General features: G+C 40.3%; 3 protein-coding genes and 1 long non-coding RNA gene across 11 annotated transcripts; 3 read left to right on the top strand and 1 right to left on the bottom strand.

The window, feature by feature from the left end:
• Positions 1–2,974, bottom strand: LOC131241469 (G-type lectin S-receptor-like serine/threonine-protein kinase At2g19130). Its single transcript, XM_058240261.1, has one exon. It carries the CDS (start codon positions 2,727–2,729, stop codon positions 366–368), a length of 2,364 nt encoding a protein of 787 aa, XP_058096244.1. The 5' UTR covers positions 2,730–2,974; the 3' UTR covers positions 1–365.
• A 5,213-nt stretch (positions 2,975–8,187) lies between these two features.
• Positions 8,188–10,933, top strand: LOC131241557 (putative DUF21 domain-containing protein At3g13070, chloroplastic). Of its 8 annotated transcripts, none has more exons than XR_009169148.1 (5): positions 8,188–8,929; positions 9,341–9,561; positions 9,633–9,758; positions 10,058–10,148; positions 10,850–10,933. XR_009169148.1 is itself a non-coding variant. In XM_058240304.1 (5 exons), the coding sequence occupies exons 2-5, from the start codon at positions 9,436–9,438 to the stop codon at positions 10,857–10,859; spliced, it is 246 nt and encodes an 81-aa protein (XP_058096287.1). In that variant the 5' UTR covers positions 8,188–8,929; positions 9,341–9,435; the 3' UTR covers positions 10,860–10,921. The 8 variants fall into 8 exon arrangements, 2 of the variants coding, with proteins under 2 accessions (XP_058096287.1, XP_058096288.1); XR_009169142.1 differs by having other exon boundaries at positions 9,695–9,758; XR_009169159.1 differs by having other exon boundaries at positions 9,368–9,561; positions 9,695–9,758.
• Positions 10,934–10,940: 7 nt separating this feature from the next.
• Positions 10,941–13,784, top strand: LOC131241531 (lon protease homolog 2, peroxisomal-like). Its single transcript, XM_058240298.1, has 4 exons — positions 10,941–11,102; positions 11,243–11,437; positions 12,010–13,424; positions 13,576–13,784. The coding sequence occupies exons 1-3, from the start codon at positions 10,998–11,000 to the stop codon at positions 12,214–12,216; spliced, it is 507 nt and encodes a 168-aa protein (XP_058096281.1). The 5' UTR covers positions 10,941–10,997; the 3' UTR covers positions 12,217–13,424; positions 13,576–13,784.
• A 4,569-nt stretch (positions 13,785–18,353) lies between these two features.
• On the top strand, positions 18,354–20,542 carry LOC131241614 (uncharacterized). Its single transcript, XR_009169180.1, has 3 exons — positions 18,354–18,433; positions 19,675–19,865; positions 20,116–20,542. It is a non-coding gene; the product is annotated as an uncharacterized LOC131241614 (long non-coding RNA).
• Positions 20,543–27,056: the final 6,514 nt, after the last annotated feature.

The raw sequence follows: 27,056 nt of genomic DNA on the forward strand, positions 1-27,056 counted from the left end.
GACTAGACAACTGTATGCATTTGCTACCCTTATATATCTTGATTAATGGTGATTCATCCACCATACACATGACATACATGGACTACGGAAATCAATCTAGATTGTCTAAATCATGGGCCCTTTTAGGATGGAGCATAGCCAAAATAAACCACACTGATTGGATTATCAGACCTTCCGATATTATCCATTGCATGCTGAAGCTGACCATTTTACTTTTAACCATCCAATTGACGGCCACCAATTTAGACAGATCTTTAGATCAGTGTGATCTCTGGCAATGTATGCTCTCTAAAGCGGATGAGTCACCACCAAGGAATGGTGGATAGCACTCTTGGTAATCTATATAACCCTTCTATCAGTGTGAGTTAAGTTACTGTCTCATTGTCTACAAGATTTTGAAGAAATCTCGGAATCGGCGGCACACTTACCTCTAAAACTCCCTCCAGAATTTGAACAACCTGACCCATTGACGGTCGAGATGCCTCATTCTCTTGAACACACCAACAAGCAACTCTGCAAGCTCTGTTGAGTTCTTCCATATCAGCATTACCCTCTAATCTATGATCTAATAAGCAGAGGACATTACCTTCTTTGATCTTGCCTGCTGCCCAAACAGGGAAATAAGAAACCCCAGAAATTCCAGAATGCTTGAAGTTTCTATTTCCCCATACAAGTTCGAAAATCATCATTCCGTAACTGTAAACATCAGCTTTTGCCGTTATAGCTACCCCATGAATCCATTCCGGTGCAAGATACCCTATGGTTCCTCTCATGGTCGTCAGTACTCGGCTGAAATCCCTGCTGACAAGCTTTGCCATGCCGAAATCTGCCACTTTGGGACAAAACGCAGCATCCAAAAGTATGTTCTCGGGCTTTATGTCGCAATGTATTATGCATTCTCTGCATTCCTCATGGAGATAAGCTAATCCTTTAGCAGTTCCGAGTGCAATTTGATACCGCGTTTTCCAGTCTAAGACATCAGAATCCTTCCTAAACAGATGAGAATCTAAAGACCCGTTTGGCATGAAATCATAAACCAGCAACCTTTTACTGCCTTCAGAGCAGAACCCACGAAGGCGAACCAGATTAATGTGTTGGATCATCCCAATCGTGCTCACTTCTGACTGGAACTGCTTCTCCCCTTGTCTAAGGCCTTCCAGTTTCTTCACAGCTACAACAGAAGAATCCAGCAAGGTCCCTTTGAAAACAGAACCGAAGCTTCCTCCTCCTAACTTCTCTGCGAAATCATTGGTTGCGCTTCGTAAATCTGTATACCTGAATGCAACCAAAGAACCAGTAACTGCTGTTGATGCACGACTCAATAATTTCCTTTGGCATCTCCAAATTATCACCAAAACAATGACAAAAAATGCTACCATCCCAATGCTACTGCCTACAATAACACCAGCAGCCACTCCCTTACCAGTTCTACGAGATGCTGCAAGACGGAGATAAAGATCACTTCCTTCAACATCATTGTTGGATAGTTGTCGAAGATTCGACAGATCTCCATTCCATATAAAACACCTCCTACTGTTGTAGGCATAAGCAGTACAAGAACAGTCATTGAAGCAAGCTAGTTCACATTCTTTAGCTCTCCCTGCTGTCAAGGATTGAGGATTTACAGGCAATCGCATGTTAGGTATTGGAAGAAAGACATCGTTTTCTCCACCAATGGAGCTGTTATCACTGCACTGCAAATGGGTCTCCCTTACACACCCACCACTCCAGTCCCCCATTCCCCAATCTTTCGAAGAGCGCGGGCGAAAACCCTGCAAACATTGACAGGAGGGCAAGCTGTTTGCATTACACACACTGAAAGACCCGCAGGCACCATAAACCTCACATTGATCTTGCGGAATGAACCAAAAAAAAGTCCACTTCCCGTTGTCCTTAGACCATATTGATTGCTTCAACTGCCCTGACGTGCTCATCACTGTTCTTGCAACGATGGAAGCATTACTATAGAGAAAGGTGAAGTAGTTCTCGTTTCTGTTTGTGATGTAACTGAGGCTGATCCAGTCGTTAATTTGACGGTAGCCTTGTAATCGAACTGAAGGGAAGTTATTACCGTTCCATATACCACTACTCCAGTACCTATAAGAATCATTCTGCAGCATAAAATACTGATTGGTTCCATCTTGTTCTATCTGAAGAGAGAAGGCACCTGGAGCGGGATCTTCTGAATTACTCCAAGAAATAAGGCGCTGGCGTAGTCCAGTGATTTTGTTCAATCCAAATCGTTGACCAGGTAGCCATGTATCAGTTGGGTGATCAAAGCTATGCCAAATCACAGAAGACGAATTGGACACTTCTCTCAGAACAAGATTTCCAGTGTCGAGAAGGACAGCAACAGTGGGATTTGAGATTTTAGAGGTCGAATTCGACGACCAAGTTGGGATTTTGGTGCGGTTGATGAGGACTAGATTTCCATCTTGTTCTGATATTTTTAGATGCGACGAAGCATCGGGAAGGGGTGTTTCTCTGTTGGCCACCCAAACGACGGTTTGTTGGGAGACTTTCTTGAACCAGATGCCTATGTAGTATTTTTGGGAGTGACCTGGCGTGAAGAAACCCAATTCAAATTTTCCACCTTCGGAGGTTATGGTGAAATTTCCAGAGAGAGGTTGGGTTAGAGAGATGCTATCAGCTGCCATGGAGAAATGGATCTTGAAAGTGAAGAAGAGAAAAACAGCAAGAAAGAACCATGGCCTGCTTGTGGTTTCCATCTTTTCATGAAGAGGAGAAAAGAACAGACAAGGAAGATATATGAGCAAGAAGAAGAGGAAGTCTTAATTGGATTTATGGATGATATTTCCCGAGCGGAGAAAATTAATTTTGGTGATTTTGATTTAAAAATGATTGTGGATGACAACCTCTTTTGCCTCTTGGCTCCAGGGATGAAAACGACAGTCAAATACCGTGTTTTACACTGTATGGGTTTTTCCAACGACATTTCGGAGAGAGACAAACGCTGCCTTCGAATTATGGTAGTCCATAGGAAATGTTAAATCTGTAGACACGCATATCAAAAGGAGTGCTACGAGTGCCGATCATTTTGGATCCATGCATCCCCTTATCCGCTTGAAGAAATGGGTTTGATTCCTGCATTGATGCAATGCATATAACTACAGAAGATCTCGACCGTGAATTTGTGATGCTGTATGCAGGAGGAGCACGAAAAGCTGTCCGTCTCCATTTCTCAGTCTTGATGCCATTTAATCCACCAACATTGGCAACTCAAGTCAATAGAAGAAATTTCATTCTCAATCCAAACACCCAACGTTTATGGTTAACTGACTCCGTTTTTCCAACTTAGACTCCAATTTTCAAACTTACCTCCTCATTAAGTAACAAACACGGCCCGTTCTTAGGGCGCGGATTCGCTACTGACTGGTTGAGTCGCCACACTCGCTACTGAAGTGACATCACCGATCCCACCATGATGTATGCTATGTATCCACACAGCCCATCCATTTTTGAGAGACCATTTTAGGACATGATCCAGAGAATGATTCAAATCTAAAGCTCGAGCGGAGTGACATCCACCATTAAAAACGTCCAACGGCCACAGAAGCTATCGATGAAGGTGATATTTGTGTTTTACCTTTTTAATTGTCTGTGTTAACCTTATTTCAACAGTGGGCGTCACTCTCTCCACTCCTATCTTCTTCTTCTTCTTCTTTTTTGGTGGGGTCCATTATTGCTTTGTATCTGCGTCATTCTTTAGATCATACCCAAAAATGAACTCTTCAAAGGGATGAACAGTATGGATACAACCAACACATACATCTTGATAGGACCCATAGAACTTGTTGATGTCACTTCATACTGAGTCTCGGTACTCAACCTGTAAGTTAGCTAATCTGCGTCCCCATTCGTCATGTTTGTTTTATCAAATGCATAGGTAAATACCTGTATTATCCTAATGATGGCAGCTAGCAGACGTTTGTTCCTCTACTGATTGAATTTTAGCAGTCAATTTCAGACGGGGATTGCGTCCTACCCCCACCTGACGGATTTCCTAAGTGATGTAAGTATTTTATCCAAGCCGTTAATCGCTTTTATTAGACCATTTTAAGTCATGACCTAAAAAACGAGGCAGGTCCACGGCTCCAATAGACCACACCAAAGGAAGCTGCATTAATAATGACACCCACCGGTGAAACCTTTATGAGGGCCACTGTGATGTCTCTTTTCCCATCCAACCTATTAATAAGGTCATGTAGACGTGGATGAAGTGAAAACATAATTATAAGCTTGATCCGGAACTTCCCCAGCTCCCAAGAACTTTTTAATGGTGGACGTTCAATTCCCACTTTGTGGTCCACTTAAGACTTGTACCTACCTAATATTTTTCATCATACCTTAAAATGATATGAGAAAAGCGATGACTAACGAACTGGATAAAATACTTGCATCATTTTGGGCCCCAGGGAGCCCTGCTTGGACGACTACCGTCCCATTGTGATGTAAGTGTTTTATCCACGCAGTTCATCTGTTTTTATCGTATCACTTTAAGGTAAATATATAAAATTGAAGCAGGTATATAGCTCCAGTGGACCACACCGAAGGAAGCTGCAGTGATAATGACACCATAGTTGAAACCTTTTTAAGGGCCACTGTGATGTTTTTTAATCATCTAAACCTATTAATAAGGTCATGTGATGTTTTTTAATCATCTAAACCTATTAATAAGGTCATGCAGGCATGGATGAAGTGAAAAAACAAATATTAGCGTGATCCGAAACTTCTCCATCTCCTAAGGAGTTTTTAATGGTGGACATTAAATCCTCACTTTGTGGTCCACTTAAGCCCTGTACCTTGCTCAGTATCTGTCTCGTACCTTAAAATGATTTAAGAAAAGCGATTAACAGCTTGGATAAAATACTTACATCACAATAGGCCCCATAGAGCCCTGCCCGAGCGGGGGTAGGACACAATCCTTCACTATTTCAAGGACACGGATTGCGTCTTACCCCCGCCGGGACGGTAATCCATCCAGGTAGGCTATGTGGGGCCCAACGTGATGTAAGTGTTTTATTCATGCAGTTAATCATTTTTCTCGGATCATTTTAAGAAATAATAAAAAACATTAGGTAAGCATAAGGCTTAAGTGAACCACAAAGTGGGGATTTAAAATACACCATTAAAAACTTCTTGAGAGCTGGAGAAGTTTCGAATCAAGCTGATATATATTTTTTTTTTTCACTTCATCCACGTCCACATGACCTTATGAATAGGTTGGATGGTAAAAAAAAATCACGGTGACTCTTAGAAATGTTTCAACGGTGGGTATCATTATCACTGCAGCTTACTTTGGTGTGTTCCAATGGAGCTATAGAGCTGCCTCATTTTTAGGTTCAACCTTAAAATGATACGAGGAAAACGATTAACGTTGTGGATAAAACACTTACATCACGGTGGACCCCACAGAGCCCTGCCCGGACGGATTACCATCCGGGCGGGGTAGGACGCAATCCGCGTCCCTGTTTCAGATGCTTTACAGGAAGCGGATTGGCGAGTGTACCACACAACACCGACATGGCTAGTGCGGGTACGTGTCCTGGGAAGACGGGCGCTGACGCGAGAGCTCTGAGTTGTACGAACGGTTCAGAGAAGATCAAAGTTACATGGCCCCACAATGATGTATTTATTATATCCACACCGTTCATCCATTCGGCAACATCGTTTAAGAGCGTAATCACAAAAAAGAGTGGTATCAAAAGCTCAAGTGGACCACACCACAAATAGCACAAGGACATTGATTTTCACTGTTAATAACATTTATTTTCTTTTTTCATAACTTCACACAGACCTTGATGAATACTAAAAACAAATATCATACCATTCAAAACTTCTGTAACCCCCAAAAAGATTTCAATGGTAGACGTTCAAATCCCCCATTGCTTTTTGTAGTGTGGTCTACTTGATCTTCGGATGTGTCTTAGTTTTTCAGCTCAAGCCGTACCACCATCTAAAAAAATGGAAGGGATTTGGATATAACACATATCTCATGATGGGATTTACATAACTTGTTGTCAACACAGCAGGTAGGTTGGCGTTTGGTACACGAGCCAATCCAGTTCCTGCTTTACGCATCAGTGTAAGACAATTCGGCAGTCAGGATGTTAATTAGATGTGTGACCTATGTGGTGTATTGCCTGGCAAAGTTCTCTAATGCCTATCTAGAGGGGAAACTTTCATCTCCAAGGACTGAGACGAACCGATTGCAGGTGGAAGTGATCACGATTGTCAGAACTCTAAAATAGACGGATCTCAAATGTCAAAATGAGTTATTCCACATACCATATATGATTTTGTACCGGAGAAGCTACTTTACCCCACAACCTGGATATGCTGGATTTGTGAAATTCCATCAAATTGGTGGTGGAAAGTCATTTTTTATTTTGTTTTTACCATCTATGGTAAGTTTTAATTCAATCATAACTCTTAATTCTTTTAGCTTTAGGAGGTGCCCAACATGAAAAGGGCTTAGAAATATTAGGAGAATAACGTGGTTAAGCCAAATTAAAAACTCACTATTTTTAGCCAAAAATTATAAAGTTTAGTAAAAATCATAATTGTCTGTAAATAGAAAGTTTACTATTTATAGTAAGTTATGTTTTTAAGGAGTTTATGCTAAAGCTTGATTTTGAACTTCTTTAATTACTATTTAAAGGGTTGTAATTTTATTTTTATTAACAATTAATCTATTTTCAAATATCTTTTTATCAGAGTTAGCAAACTAGCGGGATGTAATTAAATCTATGTGAGTAGTCTAAAGAAGCTAGTAAATTCAAAGTAGTTATCCTTGAATCAACCTCATCACGTCCTTCCCTACATCTTGACCCCACCATGATGTATGTATTATATTCATACCATCCATTTACATGACAAAATCATTTAAAGGCATAGTCTAAATTAAATTTAAAATGATCCAAAGCTCAAGATGACCATACACTACAAGAAAATAGGCCTTTAGCCACAATTTTTTAGCCTCAATTGAAAAAATGGAGGCTAAATGTGTCTTTTAGCCTCGGTTGTTAAGGAACTGAGGCTAAAAGTTCATCTTTCGTCTCAGTTGTATAGGAACCAGGGCGAAAAGTCTACCTTTTAGCCTCAGTTGCGAAGGAACTAAGGTGAAAAGTCTACCTTTTTGCCTCTGTTGCAGGAACCGAGGCGAAAAGTCACCTTTTAGCCTCAATTGCATAGCAACCGAGGCGAAAAGTCTACCTTTTAGCCTCAATTGCATATGAACCGAGGCAGAAAGTTTAGTTTTTAGCCTCATTTGCATACGAACCGAGGCAAAAAGTCTACCTTTTAGCCTCAGTTGCATAGGAACCGAGGCGAAAAGTCACTTTTTAGCCTCAGTTGTATAGGAACTGAGGCGAAAAGTCTACCTTTTAGCCTTAGTTGCATAGGAACCGAGGCGAAAGGTCTACCTTTTAGCCTCAGTTGCATAGGAACCGAGGCGAAAGGTCTACCTTTTAGCCTCATTTTTATAGGAACCGAGGTGAAAGGCCTACTTTTTAGCCTCATTTGCATAGGAATTAAGGTGAAATATTTACTTTTTAGCCTCAGTTGCATAGGAACCAAGGCCAAAAGTCTACTTTTTAGCCTCCCGAGGCCAAAAGTCTATATTTAGGAATATTGAAAAAAATTGAGAATATTGAAATAATTAATAATTTTTAAAAATTTTGACAATTGTGAAAAAATTGAGAATTTTTTTTAAAAATGGAGATAATTGGGAAAAAATTGAGAATTTTGAAAAAAAGAATGTTGAGAGTTTTGAAAAAGATTTGAATTTTGAATTCTTTAAGAACTAAGAATTTTTAAAATTTTTGAGAACTTTTAAAAAATTAAGATTTTTTTTTTGAAAAATTAAGAATAAAAAATGATAATTATGAAAAAGTATGAATTTTTTAAAAAATTGAGAATTTAAAAAAAAAAATTAAGAATTTTGAAAAAATTTGAAATTTTTGGAAATAAAAGAATTTTGAATTTAAAAATCTTGAAAAAAGATGAGAAATTTCAAATGATAAATTTTGAAAAAAATTAAGAAATTTCAAATGAAATCGGATGATCGGAGGAAAGATTTCACACAAAAGCCAAATGTCTACTTTTTAGCTTCGGTTGTATAGGAACCGGGTTAAAAGTCTAATGGAAAAAGCGTGCGAGAGAGATCTTCATTCTCTTTCTAAGGTTTTCCCTGGGATTTTCTCACGCACATGGATGCTCCATTCCTTTGCATGTATGCATGTATGACATACATACATTCGGCGCCATCCTCAACTCCTTCCATCCTTCTACCCTTCTCCTATAATACCCTCTGTTGTTCGTCTGGAAGCAAGAAAAAAAAAGCAGCGAGAGAGAGAGAGAGGTAGGGAAACGACAGAGAAGGAGAGAAGGAAACCGACGAAATCCTCTCGCATCTAGGGTTGCAGAAACTCTAACCGGTTTTTCTATCCCTTTTTTCTCTCTCCAACGCCCTACATTCTGAAAATCCCTGGAATTTCCATCCTAGGTTTCTTCCACGCGCTCCTTGATCTGCATTACCGGGATTTTCTGGAGAGAAAACGGGGGGTTTCTAGGGTTTATAGCTGAGAAAGAATAGAAGTCTCTGAAATCCCAGTTTTTTCCTGAAATTTCTAGAAATCTGTTCCGTTTTCCTGTTTGTAAAGGTGGATCTAACCATCGGAGATCTTCAAGGTGCTTTGTGTTTGTCACTTCAGAGTTTTCTGGAGAGGAATCGAGAGGTTTTCGGGTTACTGGCTTCAGTGATACTGAATCCTCGGAATTTGAGTTTTCCCATCTCCTTTTTGGAGACATCTACCGTTTTTTTGCTCGGATCGGAGCTCAATCAGCGCGGAAGGTCGGATCTCTGGAGTTTCCAAACCTTTGGCTTGCTCATTTTCACTGAATTTTTGTAAGAAATCTGACCTCTTGTGTTTCTTTCTCTTTTCCTCCAAAGGAATATGATCTATCTTTCCTTTCCAATCTCTGTTCAACTCTTCCTTTAAAGCTTTTCATGAATTTCTTTGATATGTTAAAACTCATGAAGCTAAAATCATCTTTGAACTATTTCTGTTGTTCGATTTCTTTATTTTGCATTTTATAGGTTTTTCCTTCATTAGACTGATGTTCAGCTGTGTATCTAATTCCATTTAAATTAGATGTTGCAATGCTAGATATAATACGTTTTCTTTTTTATTAGATGCTGGATATAAAACTTCTATAGCTCCTAAGAAGTTTTAAATGGCAGGTGATCATTCTGCACTACTTACTGGATATAATATGTATGGTTCACTTGAGTTTTGATTCTATCTCATTTTTTTAGCTCGTGTCCTAAAATTATTTGGCAAAGAAAATGGACGGGGTGAATTTCTCATCAACATTATAGTGGCCCTACCTAGCTCCCATGGCAAGAAGTTCATGAGAAAGATTTCCGAAGAAAAGTCTGGTGGGTTTGTCACTTGTGAGAGCCATTCTAAAGAAAAGCGTGTTGACAATATAGTGGGTATTGCATATGCAATGGATATGCTGGATTATGTTGAAAAGGTCAGTTCTACTATGGTTTTGATTTTTTTTATTTCACTTGTGCTCATGAGACTTACTTGTAATATGTTTAGGAGTGTAAGTGTTTACCACTCTTTCTATGGCATGGGACAATTTGATCAATCTGCTTTCGAAGGTTGATAAACTAGAAAGTTCTATTGTGGGAGCAATTGCGCATAAGCCTACCTACTTTGTACCTGGTAATTTTTATTTGCATTTAATTATGTAGTTGAGAAACTCGCTACATGCTATCTGTAAAGTTGTTTTTGCAATTTTATTTTATATCACAGATTCGGAATGGAGCATCTATAACATCTAATGCTAAGTGATAATTGTTTATCCTTAGAAGCGCTGAATGAACTAACAGACAGTTACCCTGCCTCGTATTATGCTGAAAGACTGCTATACTGCACTTTTGCATTATAAATTTCCATAAAGCTCTTCTTTTTTTCTTTTTTCTTTTTTTAAAATGAATGATGAAATTTGGATGATATCGCAGATTCAATGTCCGTGTGGAATCTGCTGAGAGAGTTCCGCATAGGAAGGTTCATATGGCTATTGTTCTAAATGAATATGGTGGAACTGTGGGAGTATGTTTACATCCTTCACATTTTCTTTAACAATGCTTAGGAAGTTCAAAAGCTATTCATGTTACTGTTTATGTGATTTTGGGTGTTAACTATTTTAATACCATTGCCTCATTGATATTTTTTAACATCGAAAAGTAGTGAACAATTTTAATACTGCTTTTTGTAATAAAACTGGTACCTACTCTGGTTGACTGCCAGGACTTTTACATGGCAAGAAACAGCCACAACATCTTGCTTTCCTAGCTTGGTTTTTAGGAGGACGGACAAAGACTTGACATGTTACATGTTGGCATGTTGGAGATGCATCAACATCTTAGGAAAGATAACTGTTAGCTGTCTCCAGTATCCATGAATGTGTGCACGCGCATGCATATCTGTAGAGTATTTAGCCTCATTGCACCCTCTCCTGCTTCCCATTCTTTTGCACTTGCTAACATTTTAAATAGAATGTGTGTGCGTGCATGCATACTCTGTTTGAGGTTCTCTCTGTACATGCTAGCATAGGATACTTGGTTATGGGGTCAAAGGGCATTAGGAGTAGAATGTTACTGGTAGTTTGCGACTCTTTCAGGGATTGCTTGCCAATTTTCTTTCATGGAACAGTTTTCGTTGGTCTGCAGATGACCGTGTTACTAAATTAGGAAAAAAATGATGCTAATATAATCTCGCTGATCTATGTATGTTTGCTGTGATTTTTGTAGGATATGGTGAAGCTTGTGATTCAGAGATATACTAGAGAAGCTGGTGTGCGAAATCTAGAGAGAAACTTAGTTGCCCTGGCTCGTGGATGTATACCCGATGGCAGAATGACTTCTTGATACAAGACTTGCAGATGGTGCTGAAGTTGAAATGGAAGTCATTCCAATGGGTGTTAACGGACATGAAATAGCAAATGCTCTTAGGAGTACCCCAGCATTGGTTGTAGATGAGGCTATGCTGGAAAAGATACTGGGGGTAATATATCTTTTTTCTTGTTAGTCAAGAACCTCTTTTATGAAATTTTATCTTTATGCTAATGTGTCAAGTTTATGTTTTTTCATTCATATGGTGAACAAATCTGATGGTATATATTCTGTATTGACACTGGTATGCAGCCTCCTAGGTTTGATGACGGAGAAACTGCAAAACGTATGGCAACTCCTGGAGTATCAATTGGGCTCGTCTGGACCTCCTTTGGTGGAGACGTCCAGTTCGTTGAGGCCACATCAATGGTGGGAAAGGGTGATTTGCATCTCACTAGCCAACTTGGTGATGTTATCAAAGAATCTACTCAAATAGCTCTAACATGGGTAATTTTTGTTCATTTCTTCTTATCCGACATGGATTGTTCGGTTCTTATGAGTCACAGATGCCAGCATGGTTTTAAATGGCAACCCCATTCCTCATGCATGCATCCCTTGTTTCCATGATAAGCAACCTTTAGCTTGTGGTCTCAATTTCATGTTCAGTTTTGACCTCGTCCTATTGGCTATTTCAGAAATCCTCATTGCTAACGTTTCTTATTTGTTTTAGGACAGACTTCATCAAAAATGAAATTCCTCAACTGACATTCATTCATGACCCAAAAAAGAAAAAATAAAAAGAAAAAGAAAAAAAACTAGTCTAAAGAGTTCAAAATTGAAGTAAGAATTGAATCAGGCATATAATGAATCATTTTTTGGAGATTCTTTAGGTATGGAAAATATCAAAGATTCTTTAGCTATGGAAAATTTCAAAGATTCTTTAGCTAAAGCCTGTAGTTGTGTCATGCAGGCTTCTTTTTCAAATGATTGTTATATACATTTGGGATTTATCTTTCAATAAAAATATACGTTTGGTATTTTATGTAATTTATTTATTTAAATGTTCATTAATTTGGTAGGTAAGGGCAAGAGTAGCAGATCTTAAGTTTTCAGCTGCTGGGGATATCAATTTGCTTGAGAATCAGCATATTCATATACATTTTCCAGCAGGAGCTGTACCTAAGGATGGACCCTCAGCAGGAGTCACTTTGGTAACATCTTTAGTTTCTCTGTTTTGTCAAAGAAGAGTTCGAGCAGATACAGCAATGACTGGAGATTACTATTGAGCATACATAATCTAGTTTCTCTGTTGCTCCAGTACATACTACTAATTATACATGATATAGATTACTACCGAGCATACATAATCTAGTTTACTACTAAGTATACATATAGGTTATATATCCAAATTGATATTGTAATTTACATATGAAATGATGGGTGCTATTATTATAATCTTGCATGTTCGATTAACTGAATATTTATTAAAAGAAAACTAAGAGGGGAAACAAAATGGATGATGGGATCATGGGAAGTTATCTGGCTAATACAAAGAAGAGGAATCCTCCAGCTGCCCTAAAAGGCTTCTATCTGGTTCCTACTAAATGCAGCATCCGGCCTAGCCTGTTCCATAACCAACCATTTAGCCTTATGAAATGCTTGATTTAGACATAAGGATTTGTCATTGAAAATCTTGCCATTATGATCCAACCAAATCAACCAAGTGATGCACAAAGGCACCAAGCACCATATCTTTCTTTTCTTCCTACCCTTCCTAGTGAAGTGCCACATTGCCAATAACTCTGCAAATTTCCTAGGCATGGCCCAGCAAACCTCCAGTAGCTCAAAGAACCTGTCCACACTTTCCTGGAATATGTGAAGTGTAAGAAGAGATGAACCACATTTTCCTCATTTTTTGGCAAAGGATGCATCTGTTAGGTATTATCATGTCTCTTCCTCAAGTTTTCAAGCATTAGTATCTTGCTTTTGCCAGAAAACCAACCAAAAGCCACCAACTCAGGGTGAATTTGGGAACTTCCAAATGTACTGGATCAGATCCTTGTGAGATTGCAACTGGGGATCATGAAGCATCAGGTAGAAGAATCTCACTGTATAAGCTCCAGTCTTACTAGATTTCCATATCCATCTATCCCTATATGAGGTGAGATGTTTGTGATCGTGCAGCATTTCCATCAACCTAACATGTTCTGTAAATCTCCTGATTGAGGAGATCCCTCTGAATGTAGCATTTCCATGGTTGATTTTACATAAAACAGAGAATAGATCATACATTTTAATTTTAATGTAAATTACTACTTAATCCACTATAAGATTGTAAACCATAATTTTGTGTTGTAAAAAAATGATTCACATCATAAATGACCCATAATCCGGATTGTGAGATTTGGAACAGAAAATGTTTTTGGGGTGACGATTTCTCCAGTCAAAGAAGACGCACCATTGCCAAGATTCCATTGACCTGATGTTCCAATAGGTTAAAAGCAGAGTTATTTCTGTTTTTGTTTTTGGGTTCAGTCACTTTCTCGGGTTGTAATAGGGAAGATAGCACGGGGAGTTGTGTTCATTTGACACATGGACAGTCGCACACGAAATTATTACTAATGGTGAGTTCTTCTTCTTTGTAGATGCTTTCAGACAACCGTACAAGCTGTAGTTGTTCATCAGCCCAGCAAAAGTCATACCCAAATCTTGTGTTGTGACTTTGTATTATTTGTGGAACCTAATGTTGTGTAATAGTTTGATTGAGTTTGTTTTGAAAACTTTAAATAGTAAACAAGTGAGATTGATTGTTTGATTGAGTTGTTAACTATTTTGTTGGTATTATGGCTTTCATGATTGATTGTTTCATGAGTGGATTGAATGAATGGATTAGTAGTTTAAATAAATATTTTAAAAAATTAAACATTTTTAGCCTCAATTTGTAACCGAGGCTTGGATTTAGCCTCGGTTGTTGAGAACCAAGGCTGAAATTCCTGTGGCTAAAGGCTTTAGCCTCGGTTGTTGAGAATCGAGGTTAAAAATAGATTTAGCTTCAATTGGAGGCAACCGAGGCTAAAATTTGAATTTAGTCTCAGTTGGAAACAATGGAGGCTAAAATTTTGATTTAACCTCATTTCGAGAAAACTGAAGCTAAAAAAGTCTTTTAGCCTCACTTAAAGAACCGAGGCTATAAAAGTCATTTTAGCCTCGGTTGCTAAAACTGAGGCTAAAGCCTTTAGCCACGGGGGTTTCAACCTCGGTTTAGATAACTGAGGCAAAATTGAGGCTAAAGGCTTTAGCCTCAGTTTTTAACCTTTTTAGCCTCAATTTTGAAACGAGGCTAAATCCCCCTTTTCTTGTAGTGATACTATAGGAAGCAGTGGGACAACACATGCGCATGCCCTCTTTTGAAACCTTCTTAGGGCCCACAATTATATTTCATCACTATGTTATGCACGTGGAGATCTGGATGAAGGGAAAACATAAATATCAGCTTGATTCACTACTTTTGTAGCCCTTAGGAAGTTTTCAATGGTGAGGCCCACTACTTTCTGTTGTGTTAGTCCATATATGATTCTCTCTGTCTCTCTCCATTTTTTTCCCCTCTTCTTGAGTTTGTTTTGCCTTTGTCACGTCTCCCAATCCAGTGTGTCGCCATCCACTGGACCCACGTGGTGAGATGATCTGATTAGTTGAATAGTCCATATTCGACTCAATGCATGTTTGCTAAAATTGATTAGTACTGAAATGCCTGTTTGGGAAGCTGTTTGAAAAAATTACCAACCACTGGAATTAATTTTAGTACTGAATTTAAAATTTTATGTTTGTTAAAAATGCCTGAAATTTGACAATGTTACCAAATTACGGCTAATTTGGATCTATATCCTATTATGATTTGAAAAAGTGGACAGACAAGGTGGATTTCTCACAAATATCACGGTGAGCGTTAGTGTCTTTCTATAGTTGGAGTAGATTAGGTATCACTGGGGTAAAGTTGGTGGGGCCCTCCCTTATATGTGTGTCGTATATCCACTCAGTTTATTCAATTTTTCTAGATCATTTTAGGATATGGTGACAAAAATGAAGAAGATCCTGATCTCAAGAGACTACACCATGGGATTGAATTCCTGCACTGAAAAACTTTTTGTGGCAAGGAAAGTTTTGAATCAAGCTAATATATATCTATTCCCTTCATCTACGTCTATGTGATCTTATAAACTGGTTGGATAGCAAATAAATATTATGGTGGGCCCTAAGATGTTTTTCATGTTGGTCATTCAATGACCATTGTTTACCGTGGTGTGGTCCACTTGAGATTTGGATCTGCTTCTTTTTTGGCCCATGGCCTAAAATGAGCAAGAAAAACTGGTGTATGGCATGCATATAAAATATATTCATCAAAGTGGGTCCCATGGCCACGGCAACACCCATTATGTGTAAGCCGGGTAATACATGCATAATCCGCTCCTGCTCCCGCTCCAAAGGATGTGGATTTCCTGAAAAAGCCTCTCATAAGTTCCTTCAAACACGAGAAGGTGGGGCCAACTTGATGTTTATGAGAAATCCACATGTACATATGCTTTTTCATATCATTTTAAGACATGGGACAAAAAAAGACGATTGAAATCCAAAACTCAAGTAGGCCACATGATAAGAAATAGTTAGGATTGAATCGAAGGGGACGAGAGTTTTGGATAGGCTAATAGTTTTATGTTTTCAGTTCATCCCAATAGGAATGACCTTATAATTAGAGGTATGAATGGCACATAAATGGATACAAGGAGGCTTCAACAGTGGGCATTTCCCTACCCACTATTTCCTGTTGTGCAGCCCACTTGAGATTTGGATATGCCTCATTTTTTAAAATCTCATGTCTTAAAATGATCTGGCAAAACGGATGGATGAGATGGATTTCTTATAAACATCATGTTGGCCCCACCTAGCTTCCCATCACAGGAATTTCCTACAAAGGCTTTGGAAAGAAATCCATGTGAAAAGCCAATTTCCTAACACAGATACCTCCATCGGTACAATATTGATGTAATAAAGTATTGTTGGCCCCACCATGATATATGTGTTAAATCCACACTGTTCATAGTTTTTGCCATATTATTTTAGGTCATGTGCCAAAAAATTTGGTTGACCCAAAGCTAAAGTGGACTACGCCACATATACCAGTAGAAATTGATCGCCTGCAATTGGAAACTTCTAGAGGGTCATAGAAGTTTTGGATCAATCTGATATTTGTGTTTTATCGGTGGGCCATGAGAGGGGTTCAACGATGGGCGCCATTGTTCCCACAACTTTCTGTGGCGTGGTCCACTTGAGTGTTCTCATTTTTTGGCTGATACCCTAAAATGATGTGGCAAAATAAAGGGACGTGGTGGATATATAACACATACATTATAATGGGACCAAAAACCTTTGTCACGTCCACACAACAACTATGCAATTTGCCATAAAAGCTTTCATTGGAAGTTACTTCGAAAAGGCATAGTAATAATTTAGAAAAAAATGCTTTGACTTAAAATCACTTACTGCATTCAGTCAAAGTTACTCGCGGCCTTCGCGGCATACACCACCCCTGAATTAATTATGTGATTAATTTTCATTAAAAACTTTTTTAAATATGTAAAACAAAAATTCAAAATAACATATTAAGTGGTTGAAATCTAATTTTAAAATTTCAATGACATATTAAGTGGTAAACAAACAACCCAATAGTCCTATAATTATGCTCATGTGGTGATCTTAACTTTTAAATTTTAAATTACTAGCCATTGAAATTTTCCTTTCCTTGTTGTAAGTGCCACCTTAAGATGGAAATAGTCAAGACCATTTGTTCAGCATTCTTTCACGTACAACATATATTCCACAATTTGGGTGGGTCAGGGCACACACGTTGTGACATATGTTTGCATCCCACCTGTCATGGCCAACTCCAGTGAATAAGATGTTGCTACGTGTTGGAACACTAGTACAAAAGCTAGGAAATAATATTTATAGAGTGCAGAGAGATCACGAGGAATTGAATGATGCCTCTGTTGAAGGCATGTGTTACACTAGGATTATAACACTAATGACATACACACAACTGAAACTCTAGAAGCGGTCATTCTTTCAATGACATGTATGCCGTGCTGGGATTATAATGTCAGAGACATAAGCACGACTGAAACCCTAGCTAGAGGCGATCATTCCACTAATGACGCATGGCCAATAGAGACAAGTTGCATAGACACAAAGCACCTTGAAAAGCATGCATAATCCAGAATAACCCTAATGGCGATGATATCCAAAGATACATGGTAAGATTTAATTGGTCACACACACCCGTGGATCACGAAGGGGTGTGCCAAGAAGAGAAGGTTATCTAAAATTGGAAATATAAGTATACACACGATAATGTAATGGTTGACCTGCCTCTTCTTAAAATACAGGCATATCAAGCCAAGGCTGCTAACTGATCAAACCGTTGATCCCGAAAGCCAAGGGACCATATGCAAGGCCACCACATAACGTAAATTTATAAAAGCATCAGAGAACAATGAACTCTAGGCCATTGCCAATTTAGATACAACAAATCTCTTATTTAGCTCAATGCTATCTATCAAATCTTTTTGTCCAACATGGACATTGATCTTAGAATAACTTATTTAGCCTCTCCACTGCAACAAGTCCGAATTGATTAGTGTAGCCTAGTTAGGCTCTCCACTTCCCTCTAGTGAATTGCAGTAGTAAGTTGGAATTAATTTAGTTCCATCCATGACCTCGAAAATGATGGAAAAGAGAGGGAATTTATAAATAAATAAATAAATAAATAAAATTGAAGAAGAAGGAAAGGAATTTGGAAAGAAAAAGGGAGAAATTGAGGTTTTTGGGTAAAAAATGGCCAAAAACAGATGGAAGGAGGAGGTGAACAGATGGACCGCCGGTCTTATTATTTCATACTGCTACGATTGCATTGATTGAAATGTCCATGTAGGGTTTAGAGTTGAAGGAGAACGGAGAAGAGCCTTCAACTAGAACAACGTATCTAAGCTTAAGTACATTATTTGAACAGCTTGCGGTGGAAGTTGAGCCCGGTACTTCAGAAGCATTGGATCACAAGTTGTTTGCATTATTCATGTGAAATTTTATTACAAGCTCATGAATTAGAGAGAGAGAGAGAGAGAGAGAGAGAGAGAGAGAGAGAGAATTTCAAATGTTTGAACTTGCCCCATTGCAAGTGATATATTTCTGACTTTTCAAGGAACCGCATGATTGATTGAAACCTATTCCAAGATTTTTTTAGGGGAGAAAGCTCCCAACTAAAGGAGACTTTAGAAGATGAAATCAAATTTTGGACCGATTGACAACTAAGAAGCAGATACTCAAATCAGAAGTAGAGGAGGGTACACTGAAAGCTAGAAATGTAGATGCAAAAAAGAAGAAGAAGAAGAAAGATGTTGACTGATTATAGGATGCCTTGGGAGATGTTGGATTCAGAATGGTTTGATTAAGGTGTGTGGATTTTCAATTTGTACTAACTATTAAGATTCATACTTTGTCATGAATCTTACTAATCCCTAATCACATGAATCTGCATTTCTATTTATATCAACCATTCGGATTCATGTTATGTTGGGGGCCTGGGGCCTTGCACAAAATCTTAGGATCTAGCCTCCCGAAACAAATCAGAATTATGGAATAATAAAGCAATGAAATAAATCAAAGGATAAACCACACCACACAATAGATTTTTACGTAGAAAACCCTCAAAGAGGTAAAAACCACGGGACCTCGTCCAGATCAACAATCCACTATTAAGTAGAATGTTACAACTTTCTTCACTCACGCATGAGTAGATAAACAATAAGAGAAACAAAGAAAACGAAGATATCTCACCGATTACGAGGACGTGGAAGCACTGAGATATGGTAGATCACCTCTACGAGCATAGCCTCTCTTCCACAAGCTTCCTCTCTCTCTCTCTCTCTTTCTCTCTCTCATTCTCTCTCACACACCTTTGACAACCCTAAACCCTTTAGCAAACCCTTGCAAAGCTTTAGGAAACCATCTTGCCTTACCTCTTGAATACCCTAGAAAACCCTAGGGACCTCCTATTTATAGTTTAGGAAACTCTCTTTCGCACCCTTGCGAAAGCCGCCTCAAAATTCCGAATCCCACACAAAATCGGACTCAAATCTGCGTAATCAAGACTGGTTGTGCAGGCTGCAAGACTGATCGAGCATTGTTCACTCAACTGGTCGAGAACTGTTCACAGAGCTCGCTGGACTTTGAGTCGAGTGACCTAGGACTGGTCGAGCACTGTTCACTCGACCGGTCGAGTAGGCTGCAGGACTGGTCGAGCAGCGCGGGGATTCCACTGTTTGTGGCATCCGAACCGCACCTCATCTCCTTTGACCTGAGGAGGAAAACCCCATCATGTTAAACAAATAATTCTTTTTCATGTTTTTGAGATGAATCTACTCATATGATGGATGAAGCATTCTGAACACCTACTTGGAAACCAAACTACTTTTCGATCATTACTCATGTTATAGTTTTATTTGATTGCAAATTGCTTTTGGATTGTATTCTTTTCAATCTTCTGAAATCTACTTGAAATTTATTTGAAGAAATGTGGCACATCAACACACCGCCATGTTTCCATGTAGCACAAAAATGAAGAATCCAAGCTATCCATCATGTTTCCTTTTTATTATTATTATTATTATTATTATTATTATAAATTGGGATAGGTAAGCTTTGCTCGAACATGTGACCTCAATGTTGAAATCCACTGCTTATCAATCTATGATCCTTGTGATGAAAGGAATGGCCTGGACAACAATATAAAAAAGCGGAAGCCTTTTCGACAGCATCAATATTGATCCAATGTGACACATTGGCACATGTTATTGAATGTTGATGAGCTTCCTTATATTCTCAGGTGAGATCAAGAAAACCATGTTCTGTTTTGTTTGTTGTATATGTCTTTGTGGGGCTTGAGTCACTCTTTTGCTTTGCATCTCTTGATGGGTCTTCTCATATCATCGAATTATTTTTTTTTTCCTTGCATTCCCTTAGGAATTTCATCATCTAATGTGGGTTTTCTATATTTCAGTAGGTTTGCTAACCTGTGTGCCTGGAAGACGGTAACCGCTGTATTGCAAATAATTGTACTTCTGATTGACTTTCAGCCCAATGCAGTGTACAAAGACATGGTTGATTGACTCAACAAAAGCAATGAAGATGACAGTGTTTGTGGTGGATTCATCTGTTAGTCGGTTCCTTCTGAATACAAGCACAAGGTCAAATGCCCATGAAGGCAGATGTGGTTCTATACTGCTTGACTATGATTCCAATAAGTTAATTACTAGATGGAAGGGTGGGACAATCAAAATGTGGGACACAAAAACCATGACATTAAGAAACATTCTTTTCTCTTGCTGTGGTTCTATTGATGATCTTGCAAATTGCAATAACCCATGATAAAAATCTGTTATTGCAACAAGCAGCTCGAACTTGGATGTATTTGGTGTGGGCTCTGGTAGGATTCTCCATACACTAAATGACCATGCACATAAGATCTGCATCATTGATGCTTCAAGCCACCATGTGGTTAATGCTACTTGTTGAGGTCAAAATCCGGATCACCCTCCACTCAATGCAATTGACTTCCAACGAACCCTGGTTCTGCACAAAAGGGCAAGCAAAGGAGACCCTGGCTAAGCCAGGGGACCCTCCGATGCCTAAGTCAGGATAAGGAATTTGGGTCAAAGTCGTATGTAGAGAGAGGGTGCTAGATCTTCTATACCTGTAGCAATGGGGTCCCCTAGTATTTATATCTGTGGGTAGAGAGAATCGCGTCTGTCAACCTCAGCACGATTTACTCAATCACGAGGATACTGTAATCGTGAAGATATTATCCGCAATCTTTGGGTTGTATGGCGTATCATGTCTTAAGAGCATGTATCTTTGGACGAGATCTTCGTTCATGTCCGCATTTAGGTTAGTCTCCAGGCTCGGCACACTGAGTGTCCTCACCCGGGCTTAGCCTCAACCTTCTAGACCCGAGGCCAAGTGTGAGCCCCGTATCCCAGCCTGTACTGTTCCGTAAGCTTCCGCAGTCCTCCCGGTTGAATTCCGACAACCCGCGATCTGTTATCGGTAGTTGCGCGCAACCTTGAGTCGTGTCCCGTATTCCAGAGTCGGCTCAACCCGAGACTTGTACCCTAGCGACCGTGCCGTCGCCACGGTTCCAATGCTGCATATTACGCGCCAAGACGATACTTAGGCCAGGAGATGTAGACCCGCGTTCAGTTCAAGGATAAACGCCACGCATTGCAATTCCTAAAAAACATCACATCAATCACATCAATCAAGTATACATCACTCCCATCACTCACACACATCCCCAAGTACAACCACCCCCCTTGAAGTCAACTCTCTCTCTTACACAAGTACTCCCATTACTCACTCACCCCATCACTCACATCTCTCACCTATCGCCTCTCTCTCATTTCCTCCCAAGTTCCATGAGAGCAACCCACGTCCAAGCTCCATGGGAGAGAGCTAGTGTGGCCCACCTTTCTACCACCTGATCCCACCATCCTAAGCCCATCTTAACCGTTGAAATTATCCCTTTGGGACTCTATCATGCATTGGCGGAAGAAGGAAGAAGAGATCTCGAGGTGGGTGCTTTTATCTATTGATTTTATGATTTGAGGGACCACATATGTGGGACCCATCTTGATTTATGTATTATATAGGGAGGGCCCATAGTGGCGGGGTCCCTCCCCTCCTCACCGCTTCTTCTTCTCTCTCTCTCTCTCTATCTATCATGATGGAGTGGGCCCCATAAATATGTGCTATTTATATATCAGTCCATCAGACGGTGTGGCCCATCCTATTGCAGGTGGAGGTCCACACCATCCACTGTTGGGATGGTGAAGATCCCACATGCTGCACCCATACATAATACAATAAATATATAATTATATGTAATATATACACATAATACAATATATATATAGATATATATATATATATATATATATATATATATATATATATATATGCGCGATAAGCTCCCGTGAGGTCGAGTTGTGTGGGCCCCACCGTGATGCGTTTCGACCATCAACACCGTGCATTTGATGGGTCCCCTTTAAATTATGAGATATCCCAAAAATCAGTCGTATACGGAACTCAGGTGGGCCACACCATCTAAAATCATGTGAAGACACCGTTAAAACATATAAAAGCACTTGGTGGGGCCCACCTGAGTTTTGAATGCTGCTGAAACTTGGTCTAAATCCTCATCCAAGTCGGACACACATAATGGATGGGCTGGATTTGCAAACCACATCTCGGCGGGCCCAAAAAATGGTTATGAATTTTTAATGGTGCACGGCTCCTCCCCACTTGTATGTGGTGTGGCCCACACAAGTCACGGATTGACTTAATTTTTGAGACCTAGGCGCACGATGGAATGGTGCATCTGACTGATGGGGTAGATGTTCGAAACGCATCACGGTGGGGCCCACACAGCTCAACCTCATTGGACAGACTCGCGAGGTGGAGTGCATAGTACCTTTTCCATATATATATATATATATATATATATATATAGTATATGGTGGGCCCCTCGTGGGGACCCACATGTTTTGGAAATGGACTGGCTGGCGTACCAGACACCAGCAAGCTTTGTGGCCCCCACCATAATGTAGGGTCTCATCCACGCCGTCCAATATGCTGGACGGGTGGGACCCACCGTTTTGATGGTCCTTGGCTTAGCACGCACCAGCCTTCGGCCTCTGCATTTGACGTCAGCAGCATGTGGGGCCCAGCATTTGATGTCAGCAGCATGTGGGGCCCAGCCGTTGTGTGGATCCCATCCACACCGTCCATCTACTGATCCAGCTGGGACATGGACCCCATAATGTATGTGTTGCATCCAAGCCGTTCATTTGCTGGGACCAGCAGCTGCAGCTGCTGTTGCAGCAAGTCAGCAAGCTCCGTGAGTTCCACTGCTGCATCACGTCAGCAGGTTCCATGGGATCCACCTCCCTGTACATCCAAACCGTCCATTCATCTGGGGCGTAATATATTAGGTGGGCCCCTTTCATCCAGGCCGTCCAGTGTCCCTGGATGCTGGACGTTGCTGCTTACACGGCTTCACACACACATGTATATAGATATGTATATGTAATACATATAAATATATATATACTATATAATATAATATATTACTGTGGTGGGCCGCTGCTTCGTGCGACCCACCTTTATCATGATGCATATACCGTCCAGATCCATCTGGACGGTGAGTATTGGCAGTCTACTGCGACATTGTAGTATTATATAATATATAATATATTAATAACATTCATTGGTGGGCCACTACATGGACCGCACCATGATGTATGCATATATCTGCACCGTCCAATTGCTGGACGGTGCACCAAATATGTTATCCTGACCGTCCATCCAATGGACACGGTCATGGATCCCCCCATGATGCATGTGTTGTATTCCTACCGTCCATCTATTTATGTGGGGCCACCGTGATGTATGGGTTTTGCCACGCGTCCAACATGCTGGACGGGTGGGACCCACCTTATGGATGTATTTCATCCACACCGTTAATCCTTTTGACGACCCGTCTCGGGTTTGAGACAAAATAAGACAGATCCTATTATCAGATGGACCACACTATAGCGAACAGTGAAGTTGAACGTCTACCGTTGAAACCCCTTTTGGGATTACAAGAGTTTTGAATCAATATAATATTTGTTTTTCCCTCCCTATTCAGGTCCTTGTGACCTTATGAACAACAAACCGAATGGAAAATAAATACTAAGGTGGGGTCCACTAGAATTCAACAGTGGAAATCATTATCACCACTACCATTTGTGGTATGGTCCAGATGATCCTTGGATATGATTCATTTTGTGATAATGCTCTAAAACGACCTCTAGGAATAGATGAATGGTGTGGTTGGTTACGGCCTATTTGACTTGGCCCATTTGATACGGCCCATTTGATTCGGCCCATATGATTTGGCCCATTTGATTTGACCCATTTGATTCGGCCCATTTGATGCGGCCCATATGATTCGGCCCATTTGACTTTGCCCATATGATTCGGCCCATTTGACTTGGCCTATTTGATAGGGCCCATTTGACTCGGCCCATTTGACGGCCCATTTGACTTGGCCCATTTGATTCGGCCCATTTGATATGGTCCATTTGATTCAGCTCGTATAGTGCAGCCCATTGTGATATGTATTAGGCCCATGTCGCATGGCCCACTTGATGTATGCTGAGGCCCATGGGTCGTAGCCCATTGTGATGTATTTGGGGCTGGTCGTGGCCCATTATGATGTATACTAGGCCCGTATGAGCGGCCCATTGTGACATAATTTCTGAGCCATGCGTTGAGGATCATTGTGATGTATTTTCGACTTGTATGATGAGGCCCATTGTGATGTGTTCAAGGTCCATGCGATGCGGCCCATCATGATGCGTATTAGGCCCATGTAATGTGGCACATCGTGACGTGTATTAGGACCATGTGATGCGGCCCATAGTGATGTGTATGCAGCCCTTGTATGAGACCCATTGCGATGTATATTAGGCCTTTATATGAGGCCGTGGGCCCACTTTATGTTTGACTCTATGTGGGCCACTGCTTGGGAGTGATGTTGGTTGAATGTCCACATTGATGGCCAATGATAGTTAAATGTCCACACTGTGACCTTCCCTTAGGCCCTTTGTTAGGTCGATTTGTCGAGGCCGAGTCTGATTATCGAGGCCGATTTCGATCGTCGAGGCCGATTCCGATTCCGATTATCAAGGCCGATTCCATTTGGTCGAGTCCAATTCCGTTTGGTCGAGGCCAATTCTGTTTGTCGAGGCCGATTCCGATTATCGAGGCCGATTTCGTTTGGTCGAGGCCAATTGTCGAGGCCAATTATGATTATCGAAGTTGATTCCGATTGTCGAGACCGAGTGGATATATATATGAGCACATGGCCGTATACCTATAGGCCGCGTTTCTCACTGTGTCGTGGTCGGTTGGGAGGGGGTGTGGCCTTACCCGCCTGAGGGAGTAGGTAATGCTAGGCTGAGTTTGACCAACTCGCAAATGGGTCTGCTATCGACGTGCTGGGTAGATATTGACTGACTAATAGTCAGGTGGATAGTGGGTCTCTTCTACTTACCCAGTTATGCGCTTGATGGGGCGGCAAGCTAGTGTAGAGTGTACTAGACCCCGGTAATGATCCCAAAGAGGAACCATACTGATTTGTGGAGCAAGAGTTGCATACTCATTCATTCATTCATTCACTATCCACTTGGGCTGGTAGTGCGCAACTATTTGTTACGTGTACTTTCGCAATGGCTAGGATTGCGGTTAGGGCGTGTGACTAACCTGAGATTAGGAGTTTACCACATTGAGTCTGACTATCCAAATTTAGGTATGGAACTGGTTTGGATAGAAGTCCCTTGTAATGGACCTCATAGCCTGAGATTGTACGTACTATCATCCCGACTTCACACCGTAGCTTAGTCATTTCATTTGCACCACATATTGTATATTACATTACATCCTCGACATATGGCATTTTGGGTTGTTACGTTTCTACATTTATATGGCCTAGATACGGCTGACAGTATTCGTGGACTCATCAGGATTTGCATATTGTATTGCATCATCGGCATCTGATATTTGGCTTGCTGTCTCCACATTGCGTAGCTGATCTACATTGCTTCATCAGTATATAATATTGTTTTTATTATATTTCTGCATCGCATCACCTGGATAAAGATGATGGTATTTATGGATTAGTATGTTTTTGCATTATTCTGATATTATATGATTTATGAGCTTGTCAGTATTTTCGCTTACTCTGATTATTCTGATATTGCTTACTTAGCATTCACCTTGTGCACACACTTTCACCACCCAGTAAGCTTTTTATAAGCTTATGCACGATAGATGCATGCAGGTAGCGTTAGGTTTCAGCAGCATGGAGCTTGGAGCATGTAGCTGACTTCTGGAACTTTAAGTTTGACATATGTATTTCCCTTTCAGCACTATATTCAAATGTTTATATTAGTGGATATGTGATGATGATTTTGCCTTTGTGATTTGGGTAAACTTGCGGTTATGCTTATTACGAGATAAATGTATGTTGGAAAAAAATGAAAAATAAAAAAATCCTCCTTGTAGGATCCCATGATCAGAATCTGACGTATAGGCGCTGGGAGCCGAGAATGAAGTACTACGGAGGCTGTTAGCACTGGATTCGGCGATTAGGAATTTTGTGAGCCCGGTTTTCGAGTTTGGGGTATGACAAAAGTTGGTATCAGAGCAAAACTTGAGAATACCTGAAGATAACATCACATATCTGCTGATAGCTACCATACACTCTATGATTGTTAATAACTTAGAATGGTTAGATCCCCGAGTTCAAAAAACTTAAAGATTTTCTGACATAGCTTTCTATTGTTGAGATTGTGAGGCTGCTTAGTATTCGAGCTTCAATCATTTCTGATCCTAGATCCAAGATTAGTGGGGTCATCATAGCGTTGATGAGGCATCCTAAGAGCATGAGGTTCAGATTAGAGAGCACTATTTGTTTATAATTTATTATACGTCGATGCTTCTTCTTCCCTTTCTTTGTCCTGCGTGATAGTAAATTTCGAGGATGAAATTTTTATTAGGAGGGGAGAGCTGTGAGTCCCGTATCCTAGCCCGTACTGTTCCGTAGGCTTTCACAGTCCTTCTAGTCGAATTCCGGTGACCCGCGATCTGTTATCGGCAGTTGCCCGCAACCTTGAGTCGTGTTTCGTATTCTATAATCGACTCAACCCGAGACTTGTACCCTAGCGACCGCGCCATCGTCGTTGTTCCGATGCCATGTATTACGCACTGAGGTGATACCCAGGCTAGGAGATGTAGGCCCACGTTCAGTTTGAGGATAAACGCCATGCATTGCAATCCCTAGAAAATATCACATCAATCAAGTACACATCACTCCCATCACTCACACCCATCCTTAAGTACAACCACCCCCCTTAAAGTCAACTCTCTCTCTCTCTTACGCAAGTACTCCCATTATTCACTCACCCATCATTCA

Source organism: Magnolia sinica, chromosome 1, assembly GCF_029962835.1.
Source record: "Magnolia sinica isolate HGM2019 chromosome 1, MsV1, whole genome shotgun sequence".
Classification (NCBI taxonomy): domain Eukaryota; kingdom Viridiplantae; phylum Streptophyta; class Magnoliopsida; order Magnoliales; family Magnoliaceae; genus Magnolia; species Magnolia sinica.